General features: G+C 41.9%; 1 protein-coding gene across 2 annotated transcripts in view; it reads right to left on the reverse strand.

Annotated features, from left to right (window-relative positions):
- The window catches only part of tep1 (telomerase-associated protein 1), a 44,459-nt gene that overhangs the window by 5,976 nt on the left and 22,306 nt on the right, over positions 1-16,177 (reverse strand). For both annotated transcript variants that reach the window (XM_078794780.1, XM_058072998.2), the window contains 17 exons: positions 15,916-16,123; positions 15,717-15,834; positions 15,498-15,622; positions 13,201-13,300; positions 12,719-12,874; positions 10,509-10,721; positions 10,381-10,437; positions 8,479-8,617; positions 8,009-8,260; positions 7,779-7,936; positions 6,231-6,338; positions 4,399-4,503; positions 4,192-4,321; positions 4,038-4,123; positions 3,827-3,953; positions 2,275-2,405; positions 2,092-2,210 (listed from right to left, as the gene is read on the reverse strand). In XM_078794780.1, coding sequence (XP_078650906.1) covers positions 2,092-2,210; positions 2,275-2,405; positions 3,827-3,953; positions 4,038-4,123; positions 4,192-4,321; positions 4,399-4,503; positions 6,231-6,338; positions 7,779-7,936; positions 8,009-8,260; positions 8,479-8,617; positions 10,381-10,437; positions 10,509-10,721; positions 12,719-12,874; positions 13,201-13,300; positions 15,498-15,622; positions 15,717-15,834; positions 15,916-16,123 — 2,332 coding nt within the window. The remainder of the gene's footprint in view (positions 1-2,091; positions 2,211-2,274; positions 2,406-3,826; positions 3,954-4,037; positions 4,124-4,191; positions 4,322-4,398; positions 4,504-6,230; positions 6,339-7,778; positions 7,937-8,008; positions 8,261-8,478; positions 8,618-10,380; positions 10,438-10,508; positions 10,722-12,718; positions 12,875-13,200; positions 13,301-15,497; positions 15,623-15,716; positions 15,835-15,915; positions 16,124-16,177) is intronic.

Here is a 16,177-nt window from a genome sequence, read left to right on the forward strand (position 1 = left end):
CTAATTAACATAGCATGTTTTTGGAATGTGGGAGGAAACCGGAGTACCCGGAGAAAACCCTCGCATGCACGGGGAGAACATGCAAACTCCACACAGAGATGGCCGAGGGTGGAATTGAACCCTGGTCTACTAGCTGTGAGGTCTGCACGCTAACCACTCGCTCGCCGTGGGCCCAATGTCAGACTTTTTTTTTTTTTTACACATAATTGCTAGATTTATAGGTCGGCCTTTTCTGATATAAAGGTATTGTATATGCCACTAATGTGCATATTTGTAATGCACGTCTTAATACTTTGCACTGCACATTACTGCCACCTAATGGACAGGAGTGGAAGAAGGACCTGTGGAAGACACATCATCACTGTTGGCAACTCCTCAGTAAAATATGTAAATATTGGCTGTCCCAGAAGTCATTAGATGATGTCAATTGCTAATTTGCATATTATCTGCATATGATGACGCTGTAGGAAAAAAAAGCATTTCCTCGCAGGAAAGACAAAAAGTAAAACACCTTAATTATATTTAGAACTACAAATAAACCTGAGTCTTAGTTGATCAGTTTAAAATTTGACTTCACTTCAAAAAAACAAAATAATTAAAATTTTTATCTCGGCCAGCGCCTGTCAAAGTCTTTACATTTTACTAATTAGATGAGATTAATTAATTAATCCGGACTCTCCTCCAGGATCCACCCCTTATCTTGTAGTTGTTTAACTTATTACATGGGCTATCAAATGATTTTTCAAAATTTAGATTAAACAGTTTCAAAATTTGGAAATTAGGCTGCACGGTGGACGAGTGGTTAGCGTGCAGACCTCAAAGCTAGGAGACCCGAGTTCAATCTCAACCTCGGCCATCTCTGTGTGGAGTTTGCATGTTCTCCCCGTGCATGCGTGGGTTTTCTCCGGGTACTCCGGTTTCCTCCCACATTCCAAAAACATGCTAGGTTAATTAACGACTCCAAATTGTCCATAGGTATGAATGTGAGTGTGAATGGTTGTTTGTCTATACGTATGTGCCCTGTGATTGGCTGGCCACCAGTCCAGGGTGTACCCCACCTCTCGCCCGAAGACAGCTGGGATAGGCTCCAGCACCCACACGACCCTCGTGAGGATAAGCGGTAAAAAATGAATGAGTTTCAAAATTAATCATGATTAATCACCACTAGTGACTATGCCTGAAACGCCCATTTTTTTACTGTATGTAATGAACAGAAAGATAAAATGACAGGTGTGATGGCCCTATTGGGGTTCCATGGGGCCCGTTAACATGCTGTCTCCCTGAGGTTGCCATGGGAACCAGTGTGGTTGCTGATGTGCAGCACTGGGAGGACGCTCCCAGGAAATAAAAGGGCTCCATCTCCAGCAGTTGTTTAGTTTAATTCTTTCCTTTATTTACATCTATGTTACAATAAATCATCTAAAAAGCTAATTTAGTTTGAGTCCTTGCCACAACCCATGAGCCAGGTTGTGACAAATGGGGGCTCGTCCGGGATAAGTTCTTGTATATATTTGTATGTACTGTACTAAAAGCTCCAAATGAACTAAATACAGTATGTCAATCTACTGTATAGACGCCACACAAGTCTAAAAATATATTTAGCAGTAACTAACTTAGCAGTAGAACATTTGAATCACACTTTAAATGTTATGAGCAATGAGGGGTTGAGTTCGAAGACATCACGTCATTTAAGGTAAATGTACTTGTTTTCAGTGTAGCAAATTGTACATCTGAATTAAGAGTTAGGAAGTGAGTGATAGGAATATCCACTTCATGTTTTTCTTTATCTTCCTCTTCTACACACGCATTATGATGCTGTTTTGTGATTTTTCTAATTTACAGTATGCCTTTATCTATTGGCATTTTCAAGCTACAACCGTTGAAATGTCTAAGGTCAAAAGAGTGAAAATAGCAGAAAACTCTCCAACAACACCAGAAAAAGTAACAAAATTTGTGGTTAGTCTTTCAAGAAAAGATGTCGCTAAGAGGGATGGGAATGTCGTCAGATTTAGCGACAAAGTCGCCATTTTGGCAACACTGATCATGATGTGCTCTAATGAGTGAAATTTGAGGTTTCTCGCGTCTATTTACCTGGCAACGCTGTGCTCTTGATTCCACAGCAGCTTCCACACATCCACACCACAGTCCATGTAGCTTACAGCAAAGCGGCTGTTCGGCATGGGGCAGATGGCCGTGAGCCCGCTGTTGGCCTTGAAATCAACAAGAATATACAATGCGAGTGTGATGACAACATTGAGCAAGGTGTGTCCTCACCTGCTTGTGTCCGACCACTCGGATGTGCTGCCATAACTCCAGCAGGCCTGACTCGTAGCCGACTAGAAGCACATGGTCGGACTGGGAGAAGCACAGAGCAGTGACTGTGCCGCTCAACTTCGGCTGATGCTCTGTATGGAAAACACACAGAGCTTTAATGAAAAACATTAAAAATTAAAGGATAAAAAAAGGAAAAAAAAAAACAATTAATGTATGTTACCAAAACTGTGATGAGGGAAGCCGGACTTCGGAATTTGGCGAGGGACGACTGCAATTATTTCCCCCACTATACTACACTACACTAGTGTTTTTCAACCTTTTTTGAGCCACGGCACGTTTTTTTTTGCATTGGAAAACATCACTAAGTCTATAGGAGGAACGAGCTAGGTGTTGCCACACGGACCGATATTACATTGCTCTGCCAGTCATTACACCACGGACACTCAAGGAGTTTTTCTCTTTCCAAATGACTTTTCCGGAAACAATGGTATCCATGGAAAGGAATATTCCAATCTCTTGTCTACATGCGTTGCTATAATCAACCAGAATAGTCAATGGGCATGCCCAGTAAAATGTAAACATCAACATCACGTGATACCGACTTCCCCGAGTTTCACTTGTTGGAATAACTCCATATTGCCAGTTTTTCGTTTGTCCAGTCTTGAAATTTAGTTTGGATCAAAAACAAACTTTGCTTAGTCCAGTGCCGATTGCTGGCCTCCATTTTTAAAACTGAAGAACGTCTGGAGCTACGTGTTACGTCATATCTGAGCATGCGATATGATAAATTTAACCAGGAAAGGATCAAATTCAAGCTTGCTAATATTTTATAATTCAACTCGCTACATGTTTTATATAGATATACATTTTCTTTTGACTTATGGACTTATGAATGGCATATAGAAGGGTTTAGATTCTGTTCCACAGATGGCGCTAATGCACACGAAAGCTGCTTGCCAACCGCCAATAAAGTACAGAAGAAAAACGCACCCTGACAACTTTCTGTTTGAGCGGCTACAAGATACCTCAATCGGATTGGGGAAAGGAATATTCTTTCGGAATGAGGCGTATACTAAGGTTAAATTCTTTCCGTTTGAGCAAATAAACCAAATGCAATTGGAATATTTGGGTCCACGTATACGTGGATATTGACATAATATTTGCAAATGATGATAAATAAATGTGAATTACAGCAATTGACCAATGGCTGCCATGGCTGCCTGGCAGCCATTGTATATTCATTAGCTACCTTTCAGTGTTAAGTTGCTGTGTGATGATGCTAGCTTTCTATTTAAAAATAATTAAAATAATGTAGAATTGAATCGTGAATTATTTATTTTATGATTATTTTTGCAAGGTGCTGTTTTCTACGATTGTAACTTCTGACTATGCAGAGTAAGAAATGAGGCAGGTATGCATCAGATACATTTAACTTAACAATTGTACTTTTGAGTTGAAACAATTATTGGTAATTTCAATAAAATACAAGTTTTAAAAAAATATATATGAAAGGATAACTATAATAACTATAAAATCTTTTTTTTTTTTTTACCCGTTTCCCACATCCAGCTTCGTAAGGAGCAGTCTTCAGAAACGGTAAGGAACTGCGGGATGTTCTCCTCCCGAACTAGGCTGCGAACTGCACCGCTGTGACCCTGGAAGGTGCTAAAGTGTTCCATCTGTCCGCCGCATAAGAAGAGAAATACAAGACCAGCTGTGATTGGAGGCATTCACTGTTGAAGTTTACACAAAGAATGTGAGACCTGTAAGGGTTTCCAGAAATGGGCCGTTCCGTCCTGCGATGCAGTGAGAACAGTGAGATCCTCTGCATCCATTTCTTTGTTTTTGTCTGGAATTTGGTTGAGAATAAATGAATGACATCAAAATGATGGCCGTTGCTTTTAGTTGTAGGGTTACCTGCGTTGGTGACGACAGAGCAGCTGTGGATGCGTCCTTTGTGGGCCGGAATGTGACAGACTTCCACGTTTGTTTCCCACTTCCACACATGCAGGTTGCCGTCTGCACAGCCGGCCGCCACATACGCCCCCTGCTCATGGACGCAGGGCAGCCAATCAGAGTCAGGCAGAAACACTCATCTTGCTTCATGGGGGGGCGGTGTCTCACCTGACAGCAGACAGAAGTGAGCGGACTCTTCCAGGTGATTTCTCGCAGGCTCTGACCGGCCTCCACATCCCATAAACAAAGTCTGCAATCACTGGATGAGCTTATCTGGAAACACAGCGGATGGGTTGGACTTGAAGGGAATTTCCTTAGGAATCTACTTAGAATTGCAGGCGGGATCAGGCCTGCCACAAATAAAATTGGACTGGCACAAATACATGAGGTGCTACCTGTTTGCCTTGAATTCATAATCCAATCCAATCCACTTTATTTGTATACCACATTTTATAAACAGAGTTTCCAAAGTGCAAAATATAGTAGTAAATAGACTACTATAAATATAGTAAAATAGATATTTGAATATTAAAAACAAGAAGCAAAGCAATAAAAGTATAAAAAATAAAAACAATTAAAAGAAAAGAAAAAAACTAAAAGACTCAGGACCATACGACTCACTCAGAGTTAAAAGCCAGAGAATAAAAGTGGGTTTTAAAACGAGACTTAAAGCTTTCGATGTTGGGGGCCTTTTTTTACTTGGGAGGGGACAGAGTTCCATAGTTTGGGGCCAACCACAGAAAAGACTCGGTCTCCCCTGGTCTTAAGTCTCGTCTTGGGCACCACAAGTTGGAGCTGGCCCTCGGACCTCAGTGACCGCGCTGGAGAGTAAATTTGGATGAGGTCCGAGATGTATTTGGGGGGGCCAGTTTGTTTTCAACGCCTTAAAAACAAACAATAACAATAAGTACAGCTAGGTTTGCCACAGAAAAAGAAGACGCAGCAGGAGGGATCAGTGTTGTTGGCTTTGCAACTTGCAACTTACCAGTAATTATAACAGGACATTGTGGACTCAACCAAACTACAGTAATCCCTTGTTTAGCGCTGTTAACTGGTTCCTGTGATAAGTCAATTAAATTGAATATTTTTATAGTTATGGTATATGCAGCTCTTTACAATCTTCAAAATAGTGTTGCAGCTATCAAATATTTTAGTAAACAATATGCTATAGGCTGTATGGAGATCGATTGGTTAGCGCCCAGACCTCGCAGCCAGGAGATCCGGGTTCAATTCCACCCTCGGCCATCATCTGTCATTTTCTATCCTCACTGAGGTAACGAGTGAGCTGGAACCTATCTCAGCTGACTTTGGGTGTGAGAGGAAATGATTAAAGGGGATCTATTAAGCTCATTTTTCAGACCTTTGTATTGAGTTGTGGACTCCTATAAAGTAGCTGCACACAATAACCAGCACAGAAAGTTTTCTAGTTCTCCCAGAATCTGAACCTATCCCAGCTGTATTTCTTTGGCTTTCCAGTAAAAATGGTCAATTTTAATTTATTCCACCCATGGCCCGCGTCCACTCCCAAGTGCTCAGGAGGACTTCCAGATGGCTGCCGAAACCAATTTTGTGTTGATAAACGGGATAAAAGGGGCGCAGACCTCACAGCTAGGAGACCAGGGTTCAATTCCACCCTCGTGCATGCGTGGGTTTTCTCCGGGTACTCCGGTTTCCTCCCACATTCCAAAAACATGCTAGGTTAATTAGCCACTCCAAATTGTCCATAGGTATGAATGTGAGTGTGAATGGTTGTTTGTCTATATCTGCCCTGTAATTGGCTGGCCACCAGTCCAGGGTGTACCCCGCCTCTTGCCCAAAAACAGCTGGGATAGAATTTTTCACAATTTCATTAATGACATTTCATTGAAAGACTTATTTAGTTACGTAAAGACACATTTAATGATTTAAAGATTGATTGATTTTTTTTTCCCCGTTTGGTCCTGCATACTCCAAAGCCCTTTGGCGGCATTGCATGAAAAAAAGACAGTTTGGATGCCCACCACACAGTCTGGAGTCCAAACACAGCCAGTGATCCAGTCCCGATGGAAGGCAGGGAGGACCTTGGAAACAACAGGAGGTGACGATGTCATGTCTGACACTATCAGAGCCTGCAAAACACAAAACACAATTTCAAAAAGTAAAAATCATCCCTCGCTATATGTTGCAGTTTTTGCGATTGATCCAAATAAATAATCACTAATTAATTAATTAGTGTTTCGTGTTTGATTATGGACTATTATTAGTATAAAACATGCAGGAGTGGTTAGCATATTGGCCACACACGCAGGAGGTCGGGAAGACCTGGGTTTGAATCTCCTCTTTGGCATCTCTGTGTGGAGAAAATAACGCTGAGCGATTTGTGAGGTCAAATTTTTTTTCTAGTAGCCATTTTCGTGCTGTAAGTGTATTATGATTTTGAACGCATATTGTTTTGAGAAGCCAAAGTCTTTCCTTAACTAGCTGGAACTACTTTCCTCAGCACCGAAATCCGACTGGAACTCAGCTCAGGACACCAAGTGGGGAATGAGTCGCTGTTGACTGACTTCACTGCTTATGGGAGGTGTCATTTTTTGACATGACATTGAATGGAGGAACTGTATATGTTAAACATGTCATGTCGGGCTACATGCATTATTAAAAGGGATAGTTCTGATTTTTTTTACTTCAAAAAATCCAAACTAAAAAGTGGAATAATACCGTATTTTCTGGATTATAAGTCGCTCCGGAGTCGCACAAGGCCAAAAATGCATAATTAGGTACAAAAAAAACATACATAAGTCGCACTGGAATATAAGTCGCATTTTTTGCAAGTAATTTATTTTCCAAACTTGACCAAAACAGACATTATGTCCTCTTGAAAGGCAAGTTGTAACAATAAAAGAATAGAGAACAGGCTGAATAGGTGTAAGATATGCTAACACAATGCTTATTCAGCTACACCAAAAATAAACATGAACAGAAAAGGTGTCCACTTTTTTCATTTATAAGTCGCTCTGGAGTATAAGTCGCAGGAACAGCCAACCTATGAAAAAAAGTGTGACTTATAGTCCGAAAAATACGGTAATAGGATAATAGAAATGATAGGAGTGTGCAGGTGACTATAGGGGTGTTATTTGACGTCTACAGGGCTCTAATAATGGTAAAAAACATATTGAGAACGTCATCAACAGGTATTCTATGCTCTATATAATATTCAATTTATTACTACTACTACTACACGGGAATTCACTTATCTAGGGTCTGGAACCAATTAACTGTCGTCGGTATTCCACCATAAAGCATCATGATTAATTAATACATTTTTGTATTGACTGACTGACTGAAAATGTGAAATTCGAACCATAAAGTGGTGAGGGACGACTGTCAATTACGGCCTTTTTTGCAGTCCAGGAGACCCTCCCTTTACTAATAAACCAGTAACATTTAACCCTTATTACATTCAGTTCCTTCGTAACTTTTATTTTAGTACATTATTAGCTCTGTACTTTTAATTGACTTTCCTTTTATAACTACTTGAGTGTATTGAGTGTAACTTGTGATGTTCTTACTTTGTCTTTTCCACCAGAGAGTAGCTGTCCACCATCGGGGCTAAAGGCCAAACAGGTGACCCCTCTGCTGTGTCCCTTGAGCAAGGCAGACGGCTCCATATCGAGCAAAGGCTCGTCTGTCAGCTGGCTCAGCAGCCACAGGACAATGGTGCAGTCATCTGCTCAGCACACAGACCCACATAGTCATTTCGGTGTGGACACACGCAAGTCCCGTTTAAGAGTCTTCTTACCTGAAGCCGTCGCCAGATAAGTGGAGCTATGTGCGAGAGCCCGGACGATGCCCACTTGCGCGGAAAACATTGTCGTCATCTCCATGCCGGTCAGCTCCCCGTGCTCCCCAAACGTTTTCTTCCACAACCGCAGGCGCTTGTCATGGCCAGTGGATAGCAGTAGCTCAGGAGACGACTGTGAGGCGTCCACGGAGACCCACAGCAGGGATGGGATGGTCAAACGGAAAAGTTCAGCATCCCAAATCATTTCACCTAGGAGATGATGGTAAGATAGCCAAGCTAAGTCAATGTAATGATGCATTTCGATACAGACTTTATTAAGAGACTCTATTAATAGAGAAGAATCCAAATCCAAACCAAATCGGAAACCAAATCGGAATAGGTCTGTAAAGCCACAACAGCGGTACTCACAGGGAAATATTACTGTTCTTCCATTCTATTGTGTTTGTGCTGCGTTTGTGTCAACCCACCGGAACTGATGCAGAAGAGTTTGAAGCCGTCGCCATGGTAACCCACGGCAACGTAGTCCCCGTTGACAGCCGCGCACAGAGCGCCGGGCTCCGTGGAGGTACCGGACTTGCTTTTCTTGTAAGGAGGCTCCTGCTCACACTGGAGTAAGACAATGCAATGATGTCAATGATGTGACTGTGAAATAAATAGAATTATAAGTGCTACAAAAAAAAAAACACATATGTAAGAAAAACATAAATTTCATACAATTTCGATTCAATCAATTCCCTTTTTAAACAAGGTTAGATGGATATATGCTGTCTCTATGAAACACTTGCTAAACACAGATGTAGTTGAATCATAGTAATATATTCGTATTGATATCATGAATGGTTACACCCCCCAGTAAGTGGTGTTTCTATTAGTATTTTTTACTTAAATACTTAAAAAGATAATTAAAAAAGGTCACAGATGAAATGGCCATATTAAAAAGATGGTTAACAGATTTTCCTTGAACCAAAGTAAAAGAAAAATAATACTATTTGGTAATAGCAGAAAAGATACATACAAGCAAATACAAATAGACGGTGTAGACATTGAAAGGGTGAATGATACTACATTAAAAAAATGAGCTGGAAATCTCATATTAAAAACATAAGGTCACAAGATATATTTCATTATTGAACAAATCAAAATTCGTTCTTGATCAAAAATCACGCCACACTCTTTATTGCTCATTTCAGTATGTGGAATGGAACTATGGAACGCATTGAGTAAGGAACTTAAGCATAAGGATGAGCCAATTTAGGAAACAATACATTTAGGAAACAATGATTGTTATATTTATGATCATTTATATGATTGTGAAAAATCATCATTACATCACAATATGATTATACTACCTTAAAATCCCATCTGGAATACAGGAAGTGAATAAATGCACTGCAATACAGGTGAAATGTATTTAATAAGCTTTGGTTCTTCCTACTACTTTTGGACATGTGGAAGTATGAATTGATTATGTGATGTATTCCATTGTAACTTGATGCATGTTCAAATAAAATGAAACCATGACATAAAGAGCTGCGTTCATCACCAAGAAGTACTATTGTGTACTTTTTACATATACAGTGCAACTCTGCACGCGTCAAATGTAATTTATATCATAACATGGAGTGGAGTGGGACAGGACGACACAAATATTAGTTATCGATTGTCTATATGTCTATATATATCACGAGGGTCGCGGGGGTGCTGGAGCCTATCCCAGCTGTCTTCGGGCGAGAGACGGGGTACACCCTGGACTGGTGGCCAGCCAATCACAGGGCACATATAGACAAACAACCATTCACACTCACATTCATACCTATGGACAATTTGGAGTGGCCAATTAACCTAGCATGTTTTTGGAATGTGGGAGGAAACCGGAGTCCACGTATGTACGGGGAGAACATGCAAACTCCACACAGAGATGGCCGAGGGTGGAATTGAACTCGGGTCTCCTAGCTGTGAGGCCTGCGTGCTAACCACTCGACCGTCGTGCAGCCCCCAAACAACAATATTACATATAATAGAACACAGACAGGGCTGCACAGTGGTTGAGTGGTTAGCGCGCAGACCTCACAGCTAGGAGACCCGAGTTCAAAAACCCAAGAGCAAAAACATGCTAGGTTAATTAGCGACTCCAAATTGTCCATAGGTATGAATGTGAGTGTGAATGGTTCTTTGTCTATAAGTGCCCTGTGATTGGCTGGCCACCAGTCAAGGGTGTACCCCGCCTCTCGCCCGAAGACAGCTGGGATAGGCTCCAGCACCCACGCGACCCTCGTGAGGATAAGCAGTAGAAAATGAATGTATGAGTGCAATGCACGTGTGCAACAACGTGTTCAATAATTAATATAAATGTGCCTAAAAGAACTTACTTGGTCCGTTTTTACGACAGCCTCTGAGCGTCCAAGTCCGCCCGACCACAGCTGCAGCTGTTAAAACAAGAAAGTAACTCATCTTATGTCTTTGCAAGATAACTAAAGTGCTCATGTTACTCGCCCACCATGTGATCGGAGCCAGCGGTCAGCAGCAAGCGGCCCCCGTCCAGGAAGGTGAGGGCGTCTGTCGCGCCGATGTGAGCCTGGAAGCATCCAACGCACCAGAAGGGATCCACAGACCACACGCGCACCTCGCCAGACACTGAACCGGAGCAGAGCATGGCGGTGGATGGCGAGAAGGAGAGGCAGCGCACCGAGTGGCGGTGGCCGTCCAGCAACTGTTGGAACAGAACAGAAAAATTGCTAGTTAGTTAGCAGGATTGTAGCACCGTGTGGACAACCGGTCACATTTTGGTGAGGATCTGGATAAAGGTGTTTATCCAAAACAAATTTATTCTCACATTATAGTTTGTTCTCACCAATGAAAATCAAAATGATACAGTCCTGCTTGCCTCTTTATTTCTTATTTTACACAGCAGCACCGCTTTAGGGGGAACAACATTAGCGCCACCTATAGGACTGGAGTCTACTTCCACAGAATGTTTTCTTGTTCCATTGTCAGTCTTGAATTAAAAAGTGAATTATAAGTTGCAGTAATGCAAGTTTCCCATTTATTTTTTTATCTTGTTTATAATCTTGTTTAATCAGCTGTTGACCAGTCCAGGGTCTCTCGCCCGAAGACAGCTGGGATAGGCTCCAGCACTCCCCGCGATCCTTGTGAGGATAAGCGGTAAGAGATTTTTAAATTATACAACTTAAATCATTCATTCATTCATTCATTTTCTACCGCTTTTTCCTCACGAGGGGTGCTGGAGCCTATCCCAGCTGTCTTTGGGCGAGACGCGGGGTACACCCTGGACTGGTGGCCAGCCAATCACAGGGCACATATAGACAAACAACCATTCACACTCACATTCATACCAATGGACAATTTGGAGTCGCCAATTAACCTAGCATGTTTTTGGAATGTGGGAGGAAACCGGAGTACCCGGAGAACATGCAAACTCCACACAGAGAATTGAACCCTGGTCTCCTAGCTGTGAGGTCTGCGCGCTAACCACTCGACCACCGTGCCGCCCAACGTAAATCATATTTTTTGTAATATATCTTTCTGTTATTACTACTTTGTTATTGAAATTATTCAACCCCTCAGTCACATACATCCTTAGTTATTATTGATTCATTAGACATTCTTGGACTCGCGTGTTGCCACTGCCTTCCTTCAGTCCCAACAGAGATTTTCTATTGGATTTAAGTCAGGCGATTGCAATGGCCACTGTATCTTCTAGCCCTTCGTCTTCAACCAAGCTGTGGTAGTTTTGGAGGTACGCTCGGGATTGTTTTCCTGTTGGAAAGTCCAATGTCTCCAAACTTTAGCTCTGTCACAGACTATGTGGCATTTGCACCCAGTTCAATTCATGGTACCTTGTACACGATGGAGTGCAAAAACTTGTTATCCCTCCTCCAAACACATTGTGGATCCAAAGGCGTTCTTCAAAGAGTTCAAATCGTGTCTCGATGCTTCGGAGAACAGCGTCCCAAAACCTTTGTGGTTTGTCCAACTGGAGTCGACTCCAGAGTGCATGGGCGTTGTAGCACAGAGGCCTTCTTCTCAGTGTGTGCCTTATCGTCTTGACTGAAACCGGAGTACTTCCCTCTGACAAGTCCTGTTGCAGATCCTAAGTTGTCAACACCTTACCTTTAGCTTCAGGTACCGGGCAGTAGTCGCCGACAGCATCCTGTGCATCCAGCAGGTCGTGTTTCCACACTGCCTTTAGTTTTAAAGCTATGAATTTTGCTTCCAATTGTATCTTTTGAAGTGGTTAATGGCTTCTTTTTATATCCATATCCTTCCCTATGAAGATAAATGACTTCCTCTCTTGACCTCTTTGACCATGCCCTGGGCAAACACACCAGTGACTGGACAGAAGGACCGAGTATCATGATTGCTTTAAATCTGCTGGATTGCTGGTCATTACGGTTCTGTCCACATCGACAGGTGATTGAAACCTCTGTTCTTATGAGTAGCAATATTTAAGGGCTTGAATCCTTTTGTCAGTGAGGAAACCACAAAATAGGACATTTGTTAGTATTGTTGTAATTTTAGTTGCATTTCATTCAATTACAATGTAATTTACAATGTAATTTCCTTAAACCCTTTCCCACAGTGGGGGTTGAATAATTAATAAATTAATTAATAATAAAAAATGTATATATATATATATATATAATATAGAATATATAAAAAGTTTTTGGTAGCAAAAAGAGTTCTAACCGTGTGGGTGTCATCCTGGAGCCAGTTCCACAAGACGACTTTGCCGTCCCAGCGGCCGGCAGCTACCAAGCGGTCCTCAGGGTCAAAGGTCACACAGTTCAATGGGCTACTGCTGGGAAGAGCTGCGACCTCATGACCTTTTGTTGAAGACCACACCTGAAGTGTGGGAAAGATCTTTGTTAATCAATGATATTATTGACTATCACTGTTCTTTCTCTCATACGGGGGGTGCTTTAATTTTATAAATTAGTATTAGGCCATTTTTATGGATGCTGTGGGAGACAAAAACTTAACTTGTCACAAGCAAAATGGAACCATATGAATACTTCATATTAGAGTCTTCAAAAGTGTCCTATGCCAAGCACAAAATCTACTGTGTGGAGTTGGAATGACAAGCTCCATTCAGTTCCATTATAATGTGTTGATGACTAAGGGTGAACAGGGAGTGGCAAAAGTATTTAGGTAGAAACTGAGCGACTCACCTTCAGCGTGAAGTCCAGGGATGCCGTGGCAAGGTGCTTCTTGTCTACAGTGATGTCGCTGGCTGTTATCACATTAGTGTGGCCCTTAATAAGTGCCGTCCTGCACAGGGAAGAAGGTACATTATAATTAACAAAGGCTATGTTCACACCGCAGGGTTTGATGCAAAGTTCAGGTTTGGTCAAATGTGAACACAAAGCATCCAGAAAGTGACGCAAATGCACAAAAGTACGATGTCACATGCATTTCTTCGTGTTTACAGAGGTAAAGATTGCTGCAGTTGTGCTTTTGTGGAAACTTCGGGCCTATTCTGACAGATTAATCACCAACTGTGAAAATATACCCGACATTATCTGATATACACTACCGCTCAAAAGTTTGGGATCACTTGCAAATGTCTTTGTTTTCCAAAGAAAAACAACTTTTCCTGCATTTCACAAACAATTTTTATCCATTTCACAAAACAATTAAAATGAATCAGATGATTTTTCAAAGAAGGATGTACATTTTTGCATAGAGGCCTACTATCAACAACTGTCAGTCCTCTGCATCAATCTCCTGGTATGGCTGCTAATCCAAGTTCATCATTTTATAAGGCTAATAGATGATTAGAAAACCCATGTAAAAAATCTCTTACCATGCTGTTAACTACTCCCTTCAGAGAGCAGCACAAACTGGGTCTAACAAGGACAGAAAAACGATGCACAACTGTGCAAGAAGACAAATATGGCAGGACTGCCCAAAAAAAGCCATATCTCAGACTGGCCAAAAACATTTCCAAGTGATGCAAACTTTTAAGTGGTAGTGTAGATCCTCAATAGTTGTGTACCAAATCTGTTATGAGTGTTATGACAGCTACATTGGACACACAATGCATGTATTACATCCAGCTCCATGCTGTTAACTACTCCCTTCAGAGAGCAGCACAAACTGGGTCTAACAAGGACAGAAAAACGCTGCACAACACAAGCCTCACAGGTCGTCACCTGGCAGCTGCACTAAATAGTAGCCGTCAAACACCAGTGTCAGTATCAACAGTGAAGCGGCCACTTCAGGACTTCAGACTTCATGGCAGGATTGCCAAGAAAAAGCCAGATCTCAGACTGGACAAAAACATTTCCAAGTCATCCCAAACTTTTGAGTGGTAGCGTATAGCTTGTTTTTTGCTGCGCTGCAATGCTCTCCCATTGTGTGTCTGTGGAGAATTTGCTGCGACATTTGTACCGACGGGCATGTGGGCGGCAGGAGTGGTGGACACTTTTTAAAAGTCATTTTCAGATGACAAGAAGAACTTTTGGGGACATCCAGGTCTCACATGGTAATTGCCTTTCGATGAGGTATAGGTCAAATTTATGGTAATGGTTTAATTTCATTTGAACATGCATCAGATTACAATTGAGTGCATCCCATAATCAGTTCACAGTTCCACATGTCCAAAGGGAGTAGGAAGAAGCAAAGCTTATTAAATCCTACCCCTCCATCTGGTACTTTTACAATCACTAACTGTTACATTTGTTCACTTCCTGCTTTCCATAATACAGTTTAAGGTTTTTTTTTGTTTGTTTTTGTTTTTCTTAATAATGCACCTCATACCAAAGTAGGAGGTGATATGAGCATCCAATGCCATAATGGGTACCATAGTAAGTGTCAATATAGTGATATATATAGCACATCATGACTGGTTCAAGACTCTTCATCCTTGTATTTAGCAAACATCAACTGCTTGTATTGTTTCTTGAATTGGCTCATCGTTGTGCATTGTTTGAGGTCCTTACTCAATCCATTCCATAGTTTGATTCCACATACTGAAATGCTATGGCTAGCATAACGTAGTCCTAGCATAGAAGTGTTTCAAATGTACTTCTTCCCTGAGATCATATTTCTCCTCTCTTGTAGAGAAGTATTGGATGACATTTTTAGGTAATTGCTTAGTTTTAGCCTTATGCATTATTTTAGCTGTTTGAAGATGAACTATATCAGCAAGTTGAAGTATTTGTTATTTTAGAAATAAGGAGTTAGTATGTTCACTATAGGCGGCATTATGAATTATCCTTACTGACCTTTTTTGCAGTTTATGCGACCTGATTACAGTAAATCAGATGCATTTTGGATCTACATACAAATAAGCCCTGAAAAAAATTGGAATTGCACTGTTCACACTGACAAGAAAAAAGAAAAAGAGATACAGGTCACATATCAGCAAAAAACAAAACAAATCGGATTTGGCCTGCAGTGTGAAAGTAGCCAGTGTTAGTTAGTTGTTGGGGAGAATTTCTGAAGAGGTCAAAGAGACGCTCACCGATATCCACTCTTGCTGTCCCACATCTCGATTTGGCCGTCGAATGAGGTCGTAATGAGACGCCCGTCCTTCAGCAGGATGCAGCTGGAGATTCCGTCACAGCTGCTCACAAGTGACTTCACTTCCTGGGAGACAGAAAGTACACGTTAGTCAAGAGCGTCATTTCAGAAAAGGAAGCAGAATGGATAGTAACCAGCGGGAGCTTCCGCATGTTCAAACCTGTCCAGTGTTTGAGTCGATGAAATGCAGAGTTCCCTGTCCGGTACCGACCACCATGCCCCCATCAGCGCTCACAGCCAAGCAGGTGGGCTCGGACGTGAAAGTGGAAATCAGCTGACTGGAAAACACAAACACCGGATCATGTCTGATGTTGTAAACATCAGGCAATGAGCGTGTTACGCAATAGCTGACAAACTACCTGCTGTTCTTAAACTGATGCTGGTTGTTGAGCCACTCCACCGCTCGCACTGCCCCACTGCCCACAAGAGTCCGGGCCCAGGCGTGAGCCGGGGTGTTAGCGGGCTCATTGAGGGCCTGCTGAATGAAGAGCACGGGCCAGGAAGCGAGTACGGCGGCGTGGCGCTGCAAGAAATCTCGACAGTCCTCCGCAGCGTCTTGCAGGTCGTCTAGGTGCAGGACAGGAAGTCGGCAGAGAGACGAAAGTAACCAGTGTTTAATTA

This window comes from Doryrhamphus excisus, linkage group LG11, assembly GCF_037039965.1.
Source record: "Doryrhamphus excisus strain RoL-2023G ecotype Guam linkage group LG11, RoL_Dexc_Guam_v1.1, whole genome shotgun sequence".
Taxonomy (NCBI): Eukaryota; Metazoa; Chordata; class Actinopteri; order Syngnathiformes; family Syngnathidae; genus Doryrhamphus; species Doryrhamphus excisus.